General features: G+C 33.6%; 1 protein-coding gene across 1 annotated transcript in view; it reads right to left on the reverse strand.

Annotated features, from left to right (window-relative positions):
• Window positions 1-25,534, reverse strand: part of CDH9 (cadherin 9) — a 164,308-nt gene that overhangs the window by 105,504 nt on the left and 33,270 nt on the right. The window contains exon 2 of the mRNA XM_025388463.1: window positions 9,809-10,085. Coding sequence (XP_025244248.1) covers window positions 9,809-10,036 — 228 coding nt within the window. The 5' untranslated portion in view covers window positions 10,037-10,085. The remainder of the gene's footprint in view (window positions 1-9,808; window positions 10,086-25,534) is intronic.

The following is a 25,534-nucleotide window of genomic DNA, read 5'->3' on the forward strand; positions in this document are numbered from 1 at the left end:
GTTTCCAGCAAACCCACACTACAGGTAATGCTAAAAGAATCCTTCAAGTTGAAGGCAAATGTTGTCACACAGAAATTCTGAACTATAGATAAGAATAAAAAACACTGAGTAGACATATTTATATAAATTAATATAAAAGATTACCCTTATTTCTAAAAGTTTTAAATAAATAATTAATTGTTTAATAAGCATTAACAATGCATTGTGAAGTTTACAATATATACAAGAAAAATATATTACAAAAATAGAACAAAGTCTTGCAAGATAAATTATACTATTATAAGATGAGTGTATTAAATGCTAAAACATACATTATTAATTCAATTTATACTGTAACAAATTAAGAATGAATCTTGAGATGCCTTAAATACATACTAAAAACATAAAAACACAAAGAAGTATAGCTAAGAATAGCCAATAAAGAGCATAAACATAAGTGTTTAAACAAATACTTAACTGTTCCAAAAGATGATAGACAAAAACAAAAAACAAAACAAAACAAAACAAAAAACAGAAACAAAGTTGTAAAGAACAATTGGAGGGAACAGAAAACAAGAAAATGACAGACTTAAATCCAAATATATCAATAATGGCATTATATATGAATGAGTTTAAGCCAATTAAATGTCAAATATTGTCAGACTGCACAAAAAGAATAAACCAACTCTGACCTCTTTATATGACAATAAATCTTTACAGCTGGATTTTTAATAGAATTATACAGAGAGGCTGAGAGCAAAAGAATGATAAAAGTTAAACCACACAAGCACATTCATGAGAGAAGTTGTGTGGGTAAATTCTTAGCAGGCAAAGTTAACCCCAAGTAAGTAGTATTATCACAGATAAAGGGTGGTATTCATAAAGATGAAATATTTAATCAGAAATATAAAAAGATCAATAGATATGTATCTGATAACTGCATTAAAATAAATGAGAAAAAAATGACAGAGTTAAAGAGAAAATTTTTTAAATGGAGCATTTAAAACGCTTACTCCCAGGAAGAATTTGAATATGGAGACACAACATACGGAATGCTAGAGAATTCAACAACACCATTGTCACTTTTTTTCTAAAATTCTTTTCCTAAGAATACTATACCCAGCAAGTACGTAATAAACATTCAAGTATATAAGAAACATTTACCAAAGTAGTTTTAAAATGTAGTTTTTTTCTAAAAAATCTGTGGGAGAATATTATTAAAATTTTTCAAGAGAAACATTTGTTGTTGGAAAACATTGAGGGAGTTGGAAATTTCACAAAATAACCATGTATGAATATTTTCTCTCTTTTGTAGAAAAGAAAGGCCTCTTCTTAGATTTGCCTAGTCACTCACTTATTCACTATTATTGAACAGCTTTTTTGTGCATCTGTTTTTAACATAAATTTCTGATATGATGAGTTAGTAATCACCTTCCTTGGAAATTCTGGCTATGAATTAGAATATTTACTGAGTAAATTTTACTAAGCATATAGTCAATTGTCTATCTAAAGTGACCCCAATTACTTCAAAAAACTTGTTTAAAGAAAGTTAGATATTTTCACAATATTTTCCAGGCATTTTTTTTCCATGAATACCACTACTGTTCCTATAAGACTCTTAGTATGAATTATTAGGATTTATAATGCAGAAATTATAAAAGATTTGCTTGAGTACAGTTTGAATATTTGTGAATATCTGATACAAATATCTAGTCATCAGCAAAAGGAAACATGGCAGTTTCTAAACAAACAAACATGCATACATTGTTAATTTGGAGATGATTTTAGTGCAGAATTAAGCTAAATAGAGTTTATGTGTTAGGAATTCAGTCTATTGAGTCACAAAAAAATTGTCTACTATTTTTGAATTGAGGCTATTAGCAGGTCTTTCTCACAGCAATGAGCAATAATAGCACTGCATTTATAATAGACAGATTCTTTAAGATAAGGACAAATTAATCTTATTTACTACTATTTCTAGGACTTAACATAGTGCTCCACACTGTAGGTGCTCAGTTTTTTTCAAAATTAATTGAACAATAATATTACACAGGACTAAATTTCACATTAAAATACAGTCATAACCAGACAAATATGTTGCATAACTAATGCCCCACGTTGGTACATCAGTTTTTTGTTGGTGGAAGAGAAGTGGTATAAATTTTTGAAATGCCATTGGCTAATATGTACCCAGAACTTTAAAATTATTCATATATTTCAATTTTGAGAATTCTCCCTCCAGTAATCTAGCCTTAACAAGGATAATTTATAATACATAATCATCCCTTGGTATCCGTGGGTGATTGGTTCCAGGAATCCCTGCAGATACCAAGATGTGCAAATGCTCAAGTCCCTATATAAAATGGTGTAGAATTTACATTTAACCGATGCATATCATTCTATTTACTTTAAATCATTTCTAGATTATTTATAATACCTAATACCCTCTAAATACAATGTAAACAATTGTTATACTATATTTTTTAGGGAATAATGACAAGAAAAAATGTCTGTACATTTTCACTAAAGGTGCAACAATCTTTTATTTTTCTCTGAATATTTTCAGTCTACTGTTGGTTGAATAAACATATGTGGAATCCACATATATGGAGAGCCAACTGTACTAAAAATATTAGGTACAAAATTTGGGACGTGGAGGCAGGTGGATCATGATTTTATACATGTTTGCATGTATAAAACCAGAGACAGTCTAAACAAAATATATGGAAAAATTTTAATTTTTTATGATTTTATATATGACATATATATGACATATATATGACATAAATGACATGGCTAATACTAACATTTTAACAATAGGCCAAAACGTAGAATTGACAGAGAAAAGCAAGATAAAACAGGTATGAAAACAATAGAAAATCAACAGTGTTAAAAATAAAACCAATAAATAGGTAGAAAAATATTTAGACAACTTACCCTTGTCTTAGTGATATCATTATAAATATCGTAGATTTTTAAAAATTATTTTTAAATTTTATGTTCCTGGTTTTTAACAGGGAGTACATACTGCTTTTATAGTGACATCATAATCATCATAATTTATGGCCTTGTATGTAAAGAGTTTTCCCCATCCCTCTCTCCATACCCTGCTAAAGATAATGTCACTTCTGACATTTGTTGTTTCCCTCCTTCCCTCCCATCCTTCCTCATGAGTATATAAGGGTGGATTCGATCATCTGCAAGTTTTTCACTCCCTCCCACCCTTCCTGTTTTCCTTCCTCCCTTCCTTCCTCCTTTCTCCCTTGTTGATGAGTATATAAAGGTGCATTTGATCATGTGCAAGTTTAGAAGATGAGGAAGAGTATGTTGGAATATTAGAAGTAGTTCAAAAACACTGAAATTAGTGGTGGAAGTGTAAAAAAAAAATTAAACATACAACTTGGTAGCCATATTAAGAACCATTTTCCACCACAATTAATATTTTTAAATGGTTTCACAGTTATGAGAACCCTCTGATATAATGGAAATACAGGAAAGGAATTGGAAGAACAACAAAGGAAGTTTGGCTTTGATGTACCATTTGTCAGAAAAAGGGAACATATTTCTGTAAAATTTTCTCTGCTTTTTCTGTTTTTCATAAGGCCAATTTCTCAGGATTCAGATTAATAAAGAATAAAGATTTTTAAAATAGCAGCTGACTATTAATTTTGAGTAAACCTATTATGTCAAAAATTTGGGGAAAGAAAATAAATCCAACACAGACTCAAAGCCCAAATGTCACAGAATCTAGGAGGCAATATAGAAGATATATCCAAATAATTGAACTTGTGCTATGAATAAGATTTTTTTTTTTTTTTTTTTTTTTGAGGCGGAGTCTCGCTCTGTCGCCCAGGCTGGAGTGCAGTGGCCAGATCTCAGCTCACTGCAAGCTCCGCCTCCTGGGTTTACGCCATTCTCCTGCCTCAGCCTCCCGAGTAGCTGGGACTACAGGCGCCCGCCACCTCGCCCGGCTAGTTTTTTGTATTTTTAGTAGAGACGGGGTTTCACCCTGTTAGCCAGGATGGTCTTGATCTCCTGACCTCGTGATCCGCCCGTCTCGGCCTCCCAAAGTGCTGGGATTACAGGCTTGAGCCACCGCGCCCGGCCGGTTTTTTTTCTGAGATAGAATTTTGCTCTGTCACCCAGGCTAGAGTCCAGTGGTGAGACCTTGGCTCCCTGCAACCTCTGCCTCCTGGGTTCAAGCGATTCTCCTGCCTCAGCCTCCCGAGTAGCTAGGATTACAGGCATCCCCACCACGCCTGGCTAATACTTGTATTTTTTTTAGTAGAGATGGGGTTTCACCATCTTGCCAAGGCTGGTCTCAAACTCCTGACCTCGTGATTTACCCGCCTCCACCTCCCAAAGTGTTAGGATTGCAGGTGTGAACCACGTGCCTGGCCTACGAATAAGATTTTAAGAGAGGATCTCATAGTTTTGAGGGATAATTCCAGCCAGGGAAAATGAAATGGGTTTTATGTAAGATTGTGCACAGAAGTTGTGGTAGGACATAGAGTGAATAACAACAACAACAAAAAACAGATATGAGATTATGAAAAAGTGGGTAAGATACACCCAGGGAAGGGGTCTGTAGACATGATGAAAAAAAGTCAGGTGTATGGAAGAAGAAATATCATGTTGTCTAGAACTCAGGTTACAAAGTTATGGGGAGATAGAACATAGGCTGGAATTTGCAAGAATACTAATGGACACTTTGAATTCAACCTAAGTGAATTTCAGTTAATTTTTTAGAGGTATTTTTGTGCTAGAGATTGGGATTATTCAAGAGATATTGTGTAAACTGCTTCTGATCATTAAAAAAAAAAAAAAAGTATAAATAAAGTCAAGAAAAAGATAAGTTTAGTGTGCTAAAGCAGTTGTCCAGCAAAGTGATTATAAAGTATTGGCAGTGAAAATTAGAAGATGGAGCTGTATGTTAACAGTGAATTTTTATAGAACTCAGGGCTAAACATGCCTCAGTATGCTGTCCTTAAAGTCTTGTCATAATTTTTAATTTTTTGTGTGTTCTGAGTTATAAACAACTAATGCATAAAGATAATTTTGGAATATAATGTATTTACAAATCAAAAGCAACTGCTCCATGTACTGCACCATAAGTAATGATACTTACAAACTTTCATCAACATATTTTACTTAGATTCTGGAAAACACTGTGATATATTATAACAACTCATCAAAACTCTTTAAATAAATTTCAGAGTTTATTTCTGTTTCTAGTTTCTATTCCATCAGTTACTTGTACACCTCAAACTGCCATACCTGAAAAGCATAAGAAAAAATAACCTATTCAAGTCCATTATTTTATATATACTTCAGCTATATATTAATATTTAGTGTACAAACCAGTAAATGTGAAAGAGTGTCACTCCACCTTTTGATACACCATCAAATATAAAACAGACTCCTACCAATTTTTCTTTTGTTAATTGTGTTTCCCGTTGCTTTAGGTAACATATAAACCAATTGTAACCATGAAGACAGAGTTCAATCTATGTTAAAATCCCTTTCCACTCTAGATTCTATTATTACACTCATGATTTCAGAATGGGATAACAAAAGTTTCTAAATTAAAATTATAAAGACTTCAGAGGTCACTCTGTGACAAAGGTACCTTATTTAATAGTGGCTACCTACAGGTGGCTCCGTAGCTCCATGTTCCTTGCTCTGCACAAAGCAAGTGCTAAATACATATTTTTAAATTAAAATGTAATGGTCAATTAAGTTGATATTCCAATTTATTAAATGAATCTTCACAATTGTGAAAAATAAACACTGTTTTATTCCTTTTAAAAAATAAATACTACGTCTGCTGTGTCTGAGTATTGGGTTTCTCTTCATAAAATAAATGTGATTTAACAACTAGATATTAAAATCAAATAGGTAAATTTTATTCAATTCTCAATACTAATTGGGATATAGTTAATGATTATTGATCCATGATAAGCAGGGATTATTCTGGACTTTGGACTTATGTATAACAAACTAAAGTGTTATAAATATTCTCTAAAAGAATAGTAGGGACATTTGCTATGCTTCTTGTTATTTTAATTTCTCTCTTGAGAAGTATTACGATTCTACCTAAATAATTCAGTCACACGTGCCTATTCAAGTTATAGAGAAGCTAGATGACAATTATTATGACTTTGTTTTCTTCTTGGGTAAAGATAGAAAGTTTTCCTTATTATATAAAACAATATTAGTAAATTTCTGATAGTTTCAGTCAAGAATAATCAACCAAACATCAAATTGCATTATTGCAAAAAACAAAAACTTGCTATATATTCTAACATTTCTGACTTTTCTGTCCTATATTTCAAATGTCTAAAATGCTATAACAATTCTGCAGTATTGCCTTATTAAAATTATCTTACTTCATTTTCTTACTCTTCTAATCCATCCTGAACAATGAAAGAAAACTGATTATTTCAGCTCTGTGCTCCCCCCATAACTGATTTGTACAAAGGCTTTTAACAGATTATTTACATTTCATGCTATATGTAAAAAAAACCTATCCTAGAATTCTGGATCTTTCACAGTGAAAGTCTAACTTTATACTATTAGACTAGCCTATTTTTTTCGTTATTGTGCTATATACATGCAATTCAACCCTCTTAGATTTGTCCAGATGCACATATTTACAAAAATCTCTCTGGCTCTTTTTGTCCCTAATGACAGCCCTCTCCAAAATCTTAGAAAAGACCAGAAATTTGGAATTAAGAAATCTTAATGACAACGTAAATTTACCCAACAAGAATCTGAGGGTTGGCAACTTTAAACAACTTCTAAATTACAATAGTTACTGCGTGTCACAATTAAGACTAAATCTTGTAAGTTGCATGTTTGTGTGTATACATGTATATAATTTATTAAATTTTGCTGCACTACTTTATTTTTCTAAAATGGCTTTCTCTCAATTCAGGATCAAACCCAGTTTTTAACCTCTAAAAATATGTCTTCCCAATGTTATGCAATTTTACAGCACTTGTAAATTAATATTTTCTATGATACCTAGTTTCCATAAAACTATAAAGAAACCTTGGAGATTTCTTCCCATTAGAAGCTACTTAGCCCTTCCCAATCCTGGCGCAGGGTGAATACGACAGGCCTTTTCTTTACGGGATGTGCTACCAATGCAGTGGATCCTAGAAGACTAGATTGAGGTCTACCCGGGGAGACCAGAAACATTGTGGTCAAAAAGACAATCTGCAAGGTGCTCAAGAAGTTAAGTCCTTATCAGAATTCATATGTTTGACTAAGTTTAGAGTTAAGGGTCCAGTCAACCACTATATATGCAAATAAATAGTGATGTCAAAAGCCAGAAAAGCAGGATAATGAGAGTAAATGCCCTTAATAACTTAGTAAAAGCTAAGATGTGGTTGAAATCCAGCCCACTTTTATAATGAACTAGCTACGTGGTAATGGCATATCCTAGATAAGTCCCTATTAAAAAAACAGAAAGAGTTTTATTTTTTCTTTAAAAAGTAATAAAAGTATTTTATTTTGCTGAGGTGTCTATTTCATATACATATTACCCATTGGAAACACAGAAATAGTTGACAGGTGGTTTTGGTTTCATTGTGTTTATTTTCTCCAAACATCTCATATTATAATGAGTGTTCCATTTGTGGTTCATAACCCCGTTGTCAAGAATAAATTGGCAAAAAAATCACACACCCTAACTTGTCCATGCCTAAATCCAAAATGCCATTTTTCCAACACAAATGAAAAAAAAATTATGAAAAGTAATTAAACAAAACTATGCATGGATATTTCATAATTGTGTATGACAGATTATAGAATTAATTAAAAAGGAAGCATGATTGTGCACAAAATTTTAAACCATAATGTATATTTAAAATGTGAGAGCAGGAATGGTGGTCAATTTAGAAATTAATTAATGTACACTCAATTTTTAGGGGAAGTATTTTTGTTTTCAGCTTAAAATAAATGCTTGCTGTAGAGCCTTAATTGCCTTAAGATTATGAGCATCTCTTTTATCTGTGGCTATTCTTCTGTATTTGTGAATCTCCAAGGATAAAACTGTTTCTGTAAGGCCCTGTGACCTCAATGTGTCCTTTATACACTTCCTTGGAGAATCATAAGGCAATTTCACGTCCTTAGACAAAAAACATTTGCTTGCTGAACTTGAATTTCCTGATGTTAGTTATTAACTGTAGTGTGAAAAGTGTTGTTAAATGAGGGATGCCTGAGGATACCATATGACCAACCTGAGAAGAAATAACAGGCAAAAAGGAACCAGCAAGCGAACTGAATGGGGTGGAATGAGCATGACCTATGGAATCAGAAAAGATAAATTTCAAAAGAAGAGGAAATAATAGGCTTCTGATAAAGGAGGCTGCATTTGATTGGCCCACACACGCAAGGAAGAATTAGATCAAAATTTTGGCAATTTCACAGAGCAAATGTATTTCTGTTTTAAAAGGTACAAGCATGACATTTGTGATATTAGGTACTTGGGTGTTTTTCTTTCTTTCTTTTTTTTTTTTTTTTTTTTCATTTTTAGCCTGCTCTAATTTATGTGCCTGGTGTTGTCAGTGAGTCAAACAATACGCAAATCATTACAGTCCCTCCAAGTACATATATGACATGACTCAAAAAAAAAAAAATTATGATCTGTAGACTGCTAGCATTTAAAACTGTTTTGTTGTAAAAATTTTAACATACCTCAGCAACGGGTGTAAATTGGGAATAATTATACTTAACAAAAGAATTGTCCTGAGTTTATAATAGTATGAATGTGATTGGTAAGGAAAAGGATGATAGATATATAGAAAATTATGGATGTCAGAAAGGTCATGCCACTAAAGAAAGAAAATTAGAGAAATAATGAGCTAAAGAAAAAGAAGTATCTAAACACCAATGAAAGAGAGGCAATGAATCTGCTTCCTCCAAATTGAACACAAGAAGGGAGTTACATATTCTCTATTATTGTGTGCTTCTTATTGCTAATGAGCAACTTTGCTTCTGCTAACACAGAAGCATATCTTCGTAAAGATAGTGTCTTCTTTCTCCTTTTTTTAATCTTGTCGGCCGGGCGCGGTGGCTCAAGCCTGTAATCCCAGCACTTTGGGAGGCCGAGGCGGGTGGATCACGAGGTCAGGAGATCGAGACCATCCTGGCTAACATGGTGAAACCCCGTCTCTACTAAAAATACAAAAAACTAGCCGGGCGTGGTGGCGGGCGCCTGTAGTCCCAGCTACTCGGAGGCTGAGGCAGGAGAATGGCGTGAACCTGGGAGGCGGAGCTTGCAGTGAGCCGAGACCGCGCCACTGCACTCCAGCCTGGGCGACAGAGCAAGACTCCGTCTCAAAAAAAAAAAAAAAAAAAAAAAAAAAATCTTGTCTTTATCCTTCTGCCTTAAACACTTACGTCTAGATTACAAGCAGGAAGCTCACCCTAGCTGATATTAAGAAATAGAAACATCTGGAAGTACTTTATTTCTCATGCACAGTATACTATTCCTAATTATGATAAACTATTTATCAACAGATTTCAAGGAGAGTTTTATTTAGATAATACACATATGATTAAATAATATCTAGCTGATTAATAATGAATCACATCCATCCACATATGACTTAGTAGTTTATGCTTATTATTGATAATTGATTTACATTTAGAATCCAAATATGGTTCCTTGTTTTTCCCCACTAAAATAATTTGCAATATCACACCTTCTGAACATAATTAGTTAAATATTTTTAATAATCACTAGTGATGTGAAAACTTACTGTAAAAAATAAATAGCTGTCACTTTCAGCTTTTAGATTTCTCATACAAAAATTCTTACCTTGCCTACATATTGTGTGTCGGTACCTGTGTACTCTTCCAATAAGAAGAACTGATTCCACATCCAGCCACGCTTGGTGCGACGTAGCATTTTGCCATCATCTTTTGTCAGACCCACTATCTTTTTGCTTGATAAATAACTGTTAGGTTTTTCTTGTAATAGGATGGTATCAACTGTATGGAACATATAGGTCCAGATGAGTAATGGTATACAATGGTAAGTCCTCATTATCTGCAACTTCAGCTGGTTGTCAAATTCAACGTATTGTTTGTTTTTCCTAGAGAGTAAAGAGAAAAAAAATGGCTGTATTAGCTTGAGTTTCACGTTCCCAGAACGTGTATACTGAAAAACTTATTCCAGACATTATTTAAATTTTCTTATGTACTATATGTACATTATATTTCTACATCAGTGAACGGTCATGAAAAACTCATTTATCACATAGATAAGTGGAAAGACATACATAGCTCAAGTAGACTAAGCAGGAATTTAGCAGCTAATTTAAGATTACTATAAAACAATCAGATACGTAATAATATTTTTGTAATTTAAAACACTAAATATTTTGAAAAATAAGCTCTACAGTATACAAATTATCACAGCAAATGCTCCATAGTCCTTAAGACTAATAAAAGTAGAATGTTTATTAGCATATACATACATATATGAAATTACATATTTTAAAGAGAACTTCCCATAATCCATCATTTTTAGTAAACGGTTTTTCTACTCTGCTCCCTATCTTCCTCTTTATAATCCTTCTCCTCCATCAGGCTGAAATGTTGCCTCAAGGCAAATTATATGGTACCTAATATACTTAGGATTGTGTCTTGCAATATTTAGCACCATGTCGATCTTTTCCAATCAATAACTACTTTTCCAACAATTAATCTAGTAGGACACTCAAATTTATTTGAGACTGAGGAGTACATGCTCTAAATAAAAACATTTTACATGGTAATTAAGAACAAATTTATTTTCCAAAATAATAAGAAAAAAATTAGCATACAAAGTTGGTATTGCAAAATTAGATAACGCATGTTATCTATAGAATAATCTGATTCAGAATTTTGAAATAATATCTCCCTGTTAATATAATAAGTTGATTATTCTTGTATGAGGGTCATAGTTCATTTGATATTTCAGAATTAGTTTTATTTGTCATCAAATTGGTTTTAATTTGTATGATATTTAATTTAGAAGATGTAAGATGATAATGGCTATGATCTATTAAGCAATGGAAACTAATCTCAAACTAGTAGGCAAAAATGTCATTGGGTTATAAAATCAAATTAAGTGTGGAAAAGAAAATAATAAAAGGAGCAAAGAAGCACTTGGGCATTTCCTTATTATGAAAATTAGAATTAGGAGCTTGAGTATTATATTCTTTTGCTCTTCTCTGTCTCTGTCTCTCTCTCTCTCTCTCTCTCTCATTTTATCTCTCACCCTGACTAAACCTCCTCAACCTGAATAAATTGTGTGAGTGATAATATCTCCTGAACTCAGATTTGAAATCTTCAATTTCAGAAAGCAACTGATAGTCTTTTCTAATTGGAGTTTTAAAAATCCTGGGAATGGGCTCCCATTTACCTGATTTAAGCCAGAAACCCAGTGTTGGACCAAGCATCTATGAATTCAGTAACGGGAATAACAAGGTATAAAGGTCAAATATAAGGATCTAGCTTGGATTTTTGCCTTACTATCTGTGATATTTTCGAATACCGACCTATATCACTTGGTCTTAATTGGTACCGATCCACAAGGTGGTGTTGTTAATTGTATTTTAAACTTTTATCAATACAAAGTAATAGTCTTGTACATTACAATGACTTATTTTATTTTGAAGATAGCAAATCTGAGGCATGATGAATTTAAGTAGCATGACAAAAATCATACAGGTAATAAGTATTAGAACCAGGTTTCAGATACACAGTCTTAAACACAGTTTTTAATATAAGACAATACCTGTAGAAGAGTTAGCACAGTGCTAGCACACAACTCAGCATATTAGCATTATCATCATGATCATCACAAGCATCATCATTATCATTGTCAACATCAAGCATGGTTGCCCCTACTATAGGCATAGAGATATGGGTCCAACTCAGCAGAAAGGAGAATGGTAAGTGAGAGGTGGTATTATAGATTCTTGCTATGGTCCAGAGCTACAGATTCTGTCCAACACATCTATGTACCTTAATTTCCATATCTATTATTTTAAAAATTGGTCACTCTTAGCTCTTAATACAAACATATGGTTACAAATATATGCTGCTCTTAATACATACATATGATTAAGCTCCAGAATTATAGTAATCCAAAATTACACCATTTTTCAATGCCAAAATCTCAGGTTATGGTTATTATCATCAGCCTTTATGTGGCTATTTATAATCCTGTAAACTATGGAATAATTGGTAAATTTGACCACAGCCAATATAAAACCCTGAATTAGATATCAGAAATTTACAATGTTAAATAATGCTTAGAAAAATGTGTAATGGAAGAGTAACACCTAGTGGTCACTGACCCAGAATACACCCCCTGTTTCGTAGCTCAATGATGCTGTAGTGGAAAATGAACAGTCAGAGAATCTCAAGGATAACTGTTATCTTATTTTGATACAACAAATTCCTTCGTTGACCACACTGTTTACCCTGGTTTCTTCCCACTGGTAGAATTTGTTTTGATCATTGACCTTGCTTATAAGCCTTGCCAGAGAAATCAAAGGGTATTCTTTATTTCCTGGGGTCAGTTCTAACTATGATGCCCATTTTGTGTAGAACGTAGGCCTTTGAGTGGAACAATCTAGTTTTATTAGATGGGGCAATAGACTTAGGCAGGTGCTAGGATCCCATAGGCATTTATAAACTACAGTAAGAAATTCTCATTCATTTTCGGTGCGATTGAAAGCAGTTGGAAAATTTTAACATGATATGTTTAGAAAAGATCAATCTGGCACAGACTAGAAAATAGGTTAGAGGGCAGGAAAGGGATTTGGTTAAGAGAGAGATCAGTTAGGGTCTATTACTCTAGTCCAGTATGAGATGATGAAGGCATATAGAGAAGTGGTTTGAAGTAGACACTGAAACGCTGCTCAGATTCCCTTTCATCCTTTAATGTGGCCACACACCCACACTACATACACTACAATTTTTCTATGTCTTTGCTTATAATGGTCTGCACCTGCAACTGTCTTTGAACAAGTTCCCTTGGCTACTGGAACCACTTTGCCCACATGGACAGGATGCCGAATGTGCCTCCAAGTTTACAAACATCTATAATATCCCATTGCCAGTATGTAACAGGTGCCGAAGTATGAAACCCAACATACTATTTACATTCTAGAGCTTTCCTACAGAATCATAATGAAGCTGAGACTTTGATGCCTTTGTTTGGCTTCTTTTCCATCCGTGTCCTATTACTCCAATTAATCCTGCAATTTCTTACCTGGAACAAAATTTTCAACCAATCAATTACACACAAACCCTTGTCTCAGGGTTTGTTTCTGGGAAATCAGACCTAATATGTGGATCTAATTCACATATGTAGATATTCAAAAACATAGATATTATCATCTTATATATTGGTTATGGAGGGTGAAGAAAAAATAAATATAAGGTATAACTTCTAGATTATTTATGAACTAGGTGGATGACTGAGTGATTTCTTGAGTGTCATTTATATAGGAGAAAAGCAGATCTATTGGAAAAATAAAGAATCCATTCTTTTCTTATTCTTGGTCAAAATAAAGAAGTAATTTTTATACTTCTATCACTAATACCATTTGGGCATAATTAAAAATAGGGAGCAAAGTGGTTCTAATGATTTTATACTATAACTTGAATACGTACACACACATATATATATTGCATATACATATGGATACATATACAGATAAATATATAAACGCATATGTACAAATGTATGTATGTATCATCAGGCATTGGATTCACATAAGCAGCGCGCAACCTAGATCCCTTGCATGCGCAGCTCACAATAGGGTTTGCACTTCAATGGGAATCAAAGGCTGCTGCTGATCTCACAAGAGGCAGAGCTCAAGTGGTAATGCTCTCCTGCCTGCTGCTCACCTCCTGCTGTGCAACCTGGTCCCTAACAGACCATGGACCAGTACTGGTTTGCAGACTGGGGGTTGAGGGACCCTGCTCAAGGTGATAATAATAGGAATGGAGCCATTGGGAGGTGATTATTTCACAGAGGTAGAGCTCTTATGAATGAGATGGTGCCCTTGTAAGAGACATGAGAGGGTTCTCTTGCCTTTTGATCATGTGAAGACACAGCAGAACAATGGCCATCTATGAACCAGGAAACTGACCCTCACCAGACACTAAATCTGCCATGCCTTGCTCGATGTTAGACTTCCCAGACTTCAGCACTGTGAGAAATAAATTTCTGCTGTTTATAAGCCACCTAGTAAACCATAATTTGTTATAGCAGCACAAACTAAGATTAATACCAGAAGTGGTTTGCTACTATAACAAATATCTAAAAATGTGGAAGTGGCTTTGGAACTGGGTAATAATAGGTAAAGGCTGAGGGAGTTTTAAGGTGCATGCTAGAAAAAGTCTGCATTGCTGTGAATAGATCATTGAGGATGATTCTGGTGAGGTCACAGAAAGAAAAGAGAACAATCGAGAAATGCTTAATCTTCTTGAAGAATATCTAAATAATAGCCAGGAGTGGTGGCTCAAGCCTGTAACCCTAGCACATTAGAAGGCCGAGGCAGGTGGATCATCTGAGGTCAAGAGTTTGAGACCAGCCTGATCAACATGGAGAAACCCTGTCTCTACTAAAAATACAAAATTAGCCTGGCATAGTGGTGCATGCCTGTAACCCCAGCTACCCGGGAGGCTAAGGCAGGAGAATCACTTGAACCCAGGAGGAGGAAGTTGCAGTGAGCCGAGATCATGCCATTGCACTGCAGCCTAGGCAGCAAGGGTGAAATTCCGACTCAAAAAAAAAAAAAAAAGAATATCTAAATAACGTGGTAACATGGAACAGAATGTTGATAGAAATATGGACAGTAAATGCCATTCTAGTGAACTTCCAGATGGAAACGGGGAACATGTTATTGGAAACTTGAGAAAAGGGTATCCTTGTTATAAAGTAGAAAAGTACTTGGCTAAATTGTATTTATGTTCTAGTGTTTTACAGAATGTAAAATTTGGGAGCAGTGAAATAGAATACATAGCTAAAGAGATTTCTAAGAAAATTGTAGAAGGAGCATCTTAGTTTCCCTTGAATGCTTATAGTAAAATGTGAGACACAAAAATTACTTAAAATGGAATTGTTTAGCAAGAATGAAGGAAAGTTTAAAGATTTGAAAAATTTTCAGGCTCTTCATATTACAAAAATGAGAAAATGTTTGAGAGAGAATACTAACGGTGTGGCTAAGTGTCTTTTGATAAAGGTGTTAGTAGGGATGTGAACCATAGATTTAGTATGACACCCCAGGAAGAAAACTGCCAGTTTGAACTGAAGAAGAAGGATATGGGAAGGAATGAAAGAAGGTTGATGGATTTCTTGGATTGTATAGGCCAGCTCCATATTATTCAGCTGCAAAAAAAAAAAAAAAAAAAAAAAAAAAAAGGAACTATTATTCAAGACAAGAGAAGAATGACTCCAAAGATAATTCAGGTATGTGTTGTTGGTTTCAAAGGCGGGACCATTGCCTCACTTTTAACATGCCAGATGGCTTTTTCATAGAGTTTCAGGGTGGAGGTGGTCACCCAGAACCATGGGGATGGGACTGCTATGCCAGGAGGTTCAGAAAGTGAGACTACTGCCCCAGTGGACTTGGACTGCAGAGCACTAAGCCAAAGAGAATTATTCTCAAGGCTTAGGATCTCATGGAGTTTGCCTTGTTGGGTTTTAAACTTTCTTTGCACTTGTCATCCTTTCCTTCTTTCCTATTCCTCCCTTTTAGAATAAATATATTTATCTTATCATTGCTTATCACATTACTGTATTTGGAGAGTACATTGCTTGCTTGTAATCACTGGTTCATATGCAGAGAAAAATTTTATTCTGGATAAATAATACCTGTGTCTCATCCGTATCTTATTTACATGATATTAGATGAGATTTTGGACTTTAGACTATAGAGTTGATACTGGAATAAGTATAGACTTTGGGGGCTATTGGGATGAAATGAATGTGTTTTATATGTGAAAAGGACATGAATTTGGGGGGAACTAGGGTGGAATATTATAAACTAAATATTTGTGGCCCACGAAAATTCATATGCTAAAATCTTAACCCCCAAACTGATAGTATTAGGAGGTGGGGCCTTTTAGGAGATACTAGGGTTAGATTAGATCATGAGAGTGGAGCCTCTAATGATTAATTTATTCCCCTTAGAAGGACATGAAGATACCTGAGCTTTTCTTTTTTTCTCTCTCTCTCGGCTATGTGAAGATACAATGAGAAAATGGTTGTCTGTAAACAAGAAAGAGTGCTCTCATCAGACAGCAGACCTGCTGGTGCTTTGATCTTGGATTTTCCAGTTTCCAGAATTGTCAGAAATAAAAATTTGTGGTTTAAGCCACTTAGTCTGTGGTATCTTGATATAGCAGCACGGACTGACTAGAACAAAGTGATACTGCTCCCTGTGCGCCCACCTGAAGACCTCCCATGTGTTTTAAGCACTTGTTCAATTCATGGACTTCTTGCCTTTGCTCATGCTCTGACCTGGGTCTATCTTATCTTGCTCATCCATAGCCATCTCCTCATTCCTTCAGTTTTCATATTATATTCTGTTTTGGAGGAAGTCTCTGAATAACCTTTTGAAAAATAGCTTACCCCATTTTAGTCTCTATTGCTTTCTGTTATACCATCCATTCATTTCCTTCACATGATTTACCACAACTTTTATTATCTCTTTCATTTAATAGATTATATGCTTATTGACTTTTTCCACTAGTCTAAATGTAACACATATAGTGGTAAATAATTTGCTAATTATTGTGTCCTGCATAAAAGTTATTGACATGCAGACTGCACTTAATATGTATTTGCAAAATTAATTGGTTAATTTATTAATGCCTGATATAAATAATTACTAATTTGAGCCTGGGATCATGTATGACATTGACTTAACATTCCAGTGCGTAAACAAACTGATAGAGAAATAGAAAGAGTTGAACTGGGAGAAAAAAGGCCTTTAGAAAACATTCGGGGTTTTTTTTCTCCCCTAACAAATGGGAAAAAATCTGCAGCGAGGTAGAGTAATTCTCATAAAAATTTGCATAGCATGAGATTCTATATAAACTTCACAACATGATTGGTATAAATTACAAAATGTTTGCTTCAACTTTATAGTCCTTTGATGGTATATCTTCTTTATTTTTCTCATAATTCTTTCTAAATTTATTTCTTATTTAGGGAACGTCAGTGCAACTCTCTTGGGGCCAATTTAACACCTGTACATTCCTCTGCTTTTGGACAAAAGTGCACACCGAGAAGGATTTTCTGTTGTATTTTTATTTTAAAGGTAGCAAGCTTTTTATCCTGTGGGATTTATTAAAAATTCTTCATATTATTATTCAACAGGAAAAAGCTGATTACTCAGTTTTCTCTGCCTAATTATTTGTCAGCATTAAATGCTTTGCATTTTAATCACATTTTTGTTGATAAATACATACTATCAGATGTACTATAAAGTACAATGTTTTAAATGTGGTTCAACTTTGATTTTGTAATCAGGGAACTCACTCGAATCTTGTTAACTTTAAAAACTGAAAATAGTTTCCTTATTATTCCTTTACTCTCTTATTATATTCCAATTATATTTGAGAAAAATGTCTATTAAATATTTGTATGTCAAAAAAGGTGCATTACTGTAATTAAATAGGATTTTCAGCATATAAAATACACATCTAAAATTAAATTATGTGCTTTCTCCTCTCTATAGCTATGCATATACAGTTGTAGAAGTTTTAACTCAGATAAGGTATTTTAATTATTCTAATCTTGTTCTTCAAAGTTTCTCAGATGAAAGGTACAAATAACACAAGTGTTTGTGATTAATTTTACTATTATAATACTATTTTGATCAATAATGAACTTCAACATACATTAATCTATTGATCTTGAAAATGCAAAACAAAACAAAACTGTATGATATGGTCATATAATTTAAATATTTTTTCAAATGATATTTCTGATGTTTGGATAGATGAAACAAATTATTTCTCATCACCCAATAATTTTGTAGTTTTGGAAAATGTCATACATATGTTGTTTGATTCCTAGATTCCTGTGATTTTTCCAATATTCTGTTTTGTCTCTCATACGATTTGGGGAGACAAGTCTTGACAGCTTAGGTAAGCAAATAACACATATATAAAGAACACAGTCTATAAATATAAGTAACACAAAAATGAGGTATCATCTAAAATCAAATAACTTTGAGGGATATATGCTTAAATTTATTTTTTCTTATTAATTAACAGTGGTTACATTTATTATATAACCATATATGTGCACATGTATAAATGCATACATATTTAATCATTAGTTTGTTAAGCTTAATATCTATATCTATATCTGTCGTCTATATATCTATACAGATTTATATATAGATAAAGATATATCCATATGGATATCTATATTTATATCTATAAATATATATATAGATCTATATAGCTATCGATATCTATATGTATAAATAACAAAATTGATATAGATATCTCTATAGATATAGATATAGATATGCTTTTTAAAACCATTTACTGAATTTTGAGAACTCTGTGCCCAAGTACTGGCATGTAATTTGGTATACTACCTTTATCCAAATTAATGATGTAAAATTAGTTTAAAGAAAACAGAATTAGACAAATGAAATATGACCTGCCCCTTCATATAAGCAATCCTTGATGACTATCACCATCAAATGTCCAGCTTTAAAAATTCAGCTTCATGCCTTCCCTAAGGCAAAAAATCTAGTATCAGAAATGAAGCTCTTGAATGAGCTTTTGCTAATAGTCAATCAAAATAAAAATAATAACATCATATATTATTAAATATAATGATATGTATAGAATATATGAAATGATAGAATATAAAGATTCAAAAACAACCCATTGCCAGAATATGAGAAAATTAACTGTTGTCTACAGTGATGTTGGAGCTAGTTTAATAAACAAGGATCAATTACTTTCTGAGATACATGTGTGTGTGTAAACATGTGTGTGTGTGTCTACACATATATATACACATATATATTTATATATATATAAACAAGTCCACTTTCAATTTAAAGGACAGAGGTAAGCAATTTTTCTGACAATATTGGATTGACCCCTTGAATGAGAAACCAGGGAATCAAAAAATTGTATATGGTCTTCCATTGCAAAGATGTCTGTCTTGGAGATGGCCAAGATACTATTATATCTATTGAATTAATACAACCTTAGAATAAAACAGCACAAAGAAAAAATAGAAAATGGAGAGTGATATAATATTGGATATCTTTTGACTTGGACATATACCTTATGAGCAAATCATTCTAATCAGTGTCAGAGATGGAAAAACAATAGTTAGGAGAAATCTGTCTACGGTCCTGACATGTTTAAGATTTTTGGCTAAAAGGTATTAGTGGTGGAGCAAGTAGAATTTGTTATTATCACAGACAAATTTTTTTTGTGTGTTTTTTTTTGTTTTGTTTTGTTTTGTTTTTGAGATGGAATCCGCTATGTCACCAGGCTGGAGTCCTGTGATGTGGTCTGAGCTCACCACAACCTCTGCCTCCTGGGTTCAAGTGATCCTCCTGCCTCAGACTCCCAAATAGCTGGGGCTACAGGCGCCCGCCACCATACCCAGCTAATTTTTGTATTTTTAGTAGAGACGGGGTTTCACCATGTTAGCCAGGAAGGTCTCGATCTCTTGACTTCGTGATCCGCCCTCCTCAACTTACCAAAGTGCTGGGATTACAGGATTGAGCCACTGCACCTGGTCGGTTAATGTTTTTAAATACTAGAAACTGTAGAAAAGGTTTTAAAGTTGGTATGCCAAAAAATGTAATATAGAGCATGAAATTGGACTATAATAAAGCCAAGGGCATTCCACACCCAGCATATAAGCACAAGTCCATGTGTTAACACTTGCCTTTGAGCAATAAGAAAAAACCAATGACCAACAGGGCTTCTACACACAACAGATTGGGGTCTGTGAACCCATAGAAAATCGGAGGAAAATAAAGCTTTACAAGGGAAGGAGCAAATAAGCTGATGTAAAAGACAGAAGTATTCAGTTTCACCACATCCTACCATCTGAGTGGCCTTCCCTTAAGATTTCAGAAGATTTTATGATAAATGAGTCAATATCATTAATATATTTAAAAATAAGATATATATCTATGTCTTTTAAAAATATACATGAGGCCAGGCGCGGTGGTTCACGCCTGTAATCCCAGCACTTTGGGAGGCCAGGAGATCGAGACCATCCTGGCAAACATGGTGAAACCCTGTCTCTACTAAAAATACAAATATTAGCTGGGCGTGGTGGTGTGCACCTGTGGTTCCAGCTACTCGGGAGGCTGAGGCAAGGGAATCACCTGAACCCAGGAAGCAGAGGTTGCAGTGAGCCATGATTGTGCCACTGCCCTCTAGCCTGGTGACAGGGCAAGACTCTGTCAAAAAAAAAAAAAAAAAAGGAAAAATAAATACACATGAGCTATAATATTCATTCTCCAAAGTTGATACAAATCATGCCATATGCAATGACTTCTTCTCTTCATACGAGGATAGCAGTGAGTTAAACAGAGACTCTTGTTCAAAAGAGATGGTGACAGAAGAAAAGCAAGCAATAAATTTAATGGCAAATGTTACCAAGTGTTATGAATAAAAACAGAGAAAAATAATTTCCAAACTTACTATATAGTTACAAGTAATCATTATAGCATGGTATTGCTGAAAGAACAGATGATAGGGTCATTGAATAGAATAGAGACCAGAATTAGACCCACACAAATATTGTCAACTCTCATTTGACAAAGGGACAAAGGCAATTCAATGCAGAAAGAATAATCTTCTCAACAAATGGTGCTGAAAACACTGGGCATCAATATGCAAAAAAAAAAAAAAGAAAGAAAGAAAGAAAGAAAATAAATAGATACAGAGAGCTTTTACTTTTTCACTTGAAGTAACACAAAATGGATCCTAGTTATAAATCTAAAATTACAAATTTTATTTATTTTCCAATCGTGTAGAAGGCTTTTCCAGAGGACAAAAGGACTTTGTCTTCACAGGAAACAAATCCTATCCTTTGCTTTATGATGCAGATACAAATATTACAAAATTTCTTGAAGAAAATGCTGAAGAATATCTTAGTGACCTTGGGTTTGGCAGTGAGTTTTAGAAAAAACTCCAAATGCCAAAAGTATCTTGGGTCTGACGATGAATTTTAGATATAACACCAAAAGTATGATTCATTAAAAAAAAATTGATAACACAGATTCTATTAAAATTGAAAACCTATTTTTTGCGTAAAACAGTGTTAAAAGAATGGAAAGATAAGGCAGACTGGAAGAAAATATTTGTAACATATATCTGATAAAGACTTTTATCTAAAATATACAAAGAACACTGAAAACTCTACAATAAGAATACAAAAATATCAACGAAAGTTCTGCAAAGATACCTTATCAAAGAAGATATACATACGACAAATAAGCACAAAAATGTTCCAAATGATTTGCAGTTAGTGAATTGCAAATTAAAACAGGATGCTATGACATACCCATTATATTTGAACGGTGAAAATCCAAAAATTGAGAATCTCAAATGCTGTCATGGATATGGAGTGACAGTAACTCTTTCACTGCTGATGAGAATGCAAAATGGTACTGCTACTTTGGAAAACTCTTTGGAAGATTCTACACACCCATACACTCAATAAAACAAAGATACTATATTGATGTGTTTTAAAGGGATATAGGATGAATCAATCACAGTGACCAAAGTTGGAACAACTTAAGCCCCAGTTAAGCTTTCTAGTAAACCATAAAACATAGGAATCACACTTACATATACACTTGATTGAAAAATCATGTCCACAGGAAAACCTACATATTAATGTTTATAGAACCTTTATTCTTAATCTCCAAAAATTGATGGAAGAAAACCTAGATTTTTTAATAGATGAATAGATAAACAGATTGTGATAGATTCCTATAATTGAACATTACTCAGTAATTAAACGAAATGACCTACCAAGTCACACAAAGACAAAAGGAAATTTCAATTTAAAATGCTGAGTGAGAGCATCTTGTCTGAAAAGGCTACAAACTGAATGATTTGAATTATATGACATTCTGCAATAGGCAAAACTTTGGATATAGTAAAAGATGAGTGGTTTCCAGTGGTTGAAGAGACAAGAAGGATGAACAGGTGAAGCAAAGGAGACATTTTGGTCAGTGACACTATTGTGTATAATGATGCAATAGTAGATGCATGACAACATGCATTTACCAAAACCCACAGAACTTTATATAAAGGCTTATTATGAGTGAACTTTAATGTATACAAACTAAAAGAAAAAATCATTTAGTAGGTAGGAGCTGAAAAGATGGCTTCAGGAAAGAATTCAGGCTGAAACAAGATAATCTAACCATATTATAAATGTTTGAAACAACCTCAGTGAAGAGAGTGGGAGGAAAACATGCTGGCCTAAGTAACTTTCCAAAGTTGAGTGGAGCTTCTAAGACTAAATGGAAAAGAAATTGCACAGAGGCACTGGACTTTAGTTAATAAAGTTGTTTTCCGCAAAGGTATGCGTTGACAATTCTCATGCTGCTCTATTTGTATACTGGAACTGAACAATTAAATAAGTAGTTGGCAGATGTTGGGATTCAGGTTTCTCATTTTTGGTGTGGGAATTTACAGATAACCAAGAGGAGGTTACCAGGATCCACGTGGTAATAAATGAGTTGAAGACATCAATGTAAAATCATTTATTTTAATATAGATATAGATGGCTACATTTTGAAATATTTATAGATATGTATATTTACACAAGTTAGTAAATACACATATATTTTATTTACTCTGTGAGCTCAGATGGTCTAAAAGCACTGTCACCCGGTACTAATGAACTCATCTATAATCTAGCTGTTAGTGTCTAATACCATTTTCCATCAAAATGAATCAGGATCCTTCAAAAACTGGCTAAGATTAGAGAAGGAAATCCATGATGAACTTGGAGCATCTCATAGTGTCAGAAATTAAAGCAGTGCTTAACACACACACACTCAACAAAACAAAGCTGCTACATTGATGGAGGTTTTCTAAAGGGAAAGGTTGGACCCATTCGCAGTGACCAAAGTTGGAAAAACTTGAGCAACAGAATAAATAAGGTAGCATTGTGTTACAACACAATAGGTTGAAATAAATTCAGGTTAAGTATTCTTTAAATAAAATGTTTCACACCAGAAGTGTTTCGGTTTTGGATCTTTTCGGATTTTGAAATATTTACATTATATTTATAGGTTGAACATTTCAAATCTGAAAAACCCAAATTCAAAATGTGCCAATGGGCACTTTGTTTGAGCATCAGGTTGGCACTCAAACAGTATTGAATTTTGGAGCATTTCAGATTTCAGATTTTGAATTTTGGATGTTCAACCTGTATCTGTAAGTTTATACTGATACAAATAAACAACTGAACCAATAGATAATTAGGCAAGGAGATAATTTCTCTTAAAAATGAATTCTAAATAATGCATGTAAATAATCTGCCCTCAAAGAGGAAGAGTGTAAATTCTCACTTCCTAAGTGTAGGATGCACAGAGTAATTTCCTTCCAAAAAGGACAGTGTAGAAATTGCAAGAAACAACTTTCCAGTGGATAAATCTGACAAGCTACTTCAACCAGGTAATCAAGTCCAATATCACAATATTAAAACAAGGATAGTAAGTACCCTCCTTTCGATAGGCTGAAAATGGCACATGATCTCCGTGGTTTCACCCCAGACCCATGAGCTCAGTGAAAACAAAACAAAACAAACAGACAGACAAAATTTGAGGAAATTCCAACAAAGTGGCATTCTACAAAATACCTGACGGGTACTTCTTAACAATGCCAGAGTCATCAACAATAATACATTTTCTCAGAAATTCAAGAAAATGTCTTTGTCAAGAGAAGCATAAGAAGACATCACTACTAAATGAAATGTGGCATCCTGGATGGAATCTTAGAAGAAAAAACATAGGAGGTATAAATTAAGGAAATCTGAATAAATGATAAAGTTTAAATATAAAATATATCAATATTTCTTCATGAATTGTAAAATATGTACTATTCCAATGTAACACGTTAATAATAGGCAAAACTGGTTGAAAGGTATATTGAAATATTATATACTAGCTTCTCAGTTTTTATGTAAATCTAAAACTGTTCTAAAAGTTAAGTATAAGAAGAATGAAGCATGTTGAGCGGGGGAGAATAAATTGGGGAGGTAGTTACTTTTGATACCATGGTCAAAGAAGACCTCTCTGAAAAAAAAAAAAAAAAAAAGAGGGCCTCTCTCTTATGGTGACATTTGAGCAGAAAGCTGAAGAGAGAAAGGGCATGAGCCATGATGACATCAATGGGAACAGCATTCCAGAGAAAAGGTCCAGCAAAATGTATGTGTGAGACAAGGTGAGCGGAGAAAAGATGTTTAGAGCAGAAACTTACAAGTCACAGAAGGAACAAAAGCGTCCCTACAACTGAGTGAATAAGGAGAGCTTTATAGACAATAAGATTGAAGCGACAGCAGGATTTCAGAGTCTTGCAACCCATAAATTGTTTTAATCTTCATGATATCTAAATCACATGAGGATTTGTGGCAGAAGAGGATCACAACATAACTTAACTTAAATATTAAATGGTAGCTCTGGCTGCTACATAAAACATAGACATTACAAGCTATGAAAAGAGGAAGAGAAAATAATGAGGAGATTGAAATATCCTATTCCAAAAAATGGCGAGGAGAGACAGCTGGGAATAAATTAATAGAAGTGCAGGAGTGAGGGATGAATTTAAGGCTTTGCCTTGAACAACAGATTAGTGCTGTCATTTACTAATGAGAGACACATGAGATGTTCAGGTTGTATGTGGGTGTAGGAAGTCAAGATTTTGATTTGGAATGTTAAGATCTATCAGTATGATCTATTTAACATCCAAGTGGTAATAATAACTCAAATATGCATTTAACATCCAAGTGGAAATATCAAACATGCATTTGGATAATGGAGTCTGGAATTTACAGCAGACTTTTAATACTGAGATTTATCAGTATATTACATAGTTATTAAAAATATGGAAGTGGTTGAAATTTTACATTAAATAAAAAACAATAATGCAATTTCAGTATCAATGGAGAGCAACAAAACGAAAATGTTAAAATTGAAGTTTGAGCTTATAAGATTTGATATTTGGCAGAATATTTCAGCTAATATGCTGGGAAAAAAGGCACAAACATGGACAGTATTCAGGGCTATTAAGTGGGTAATGGGAAGGACAATTCTTAGTATAAAAAGAGAAACTAAAATAATTCTTTAAATATTATTAAAGGTGACAGCAAAATACATTCAATTCTTTTTCAAATTAATTTAGAAAATACATCAAAGTTTTAAAATGATGTTCAGTATTTGATTAACTCAAATTCTAGAAAGTTTCTTAAGAAATTAGTCATGAAATGACAGACAATAGGAGCTACTTAGAG

Source organism: Theropithecus gelada, chromosome 6 (assembly GCF_003255815.1).
Source record: "Theropithecus gelada isolate Dixy chromosome 6, Tgel_1.0, whole genome shotgun sequence".
NCBI classification, from domain to species: domain Eukaryota; kingdom Metazoa; phylum Chordata; class Mammalia; order Primates; family Cercopithecidae; genus Theropithecus; species Theropithecus gelada.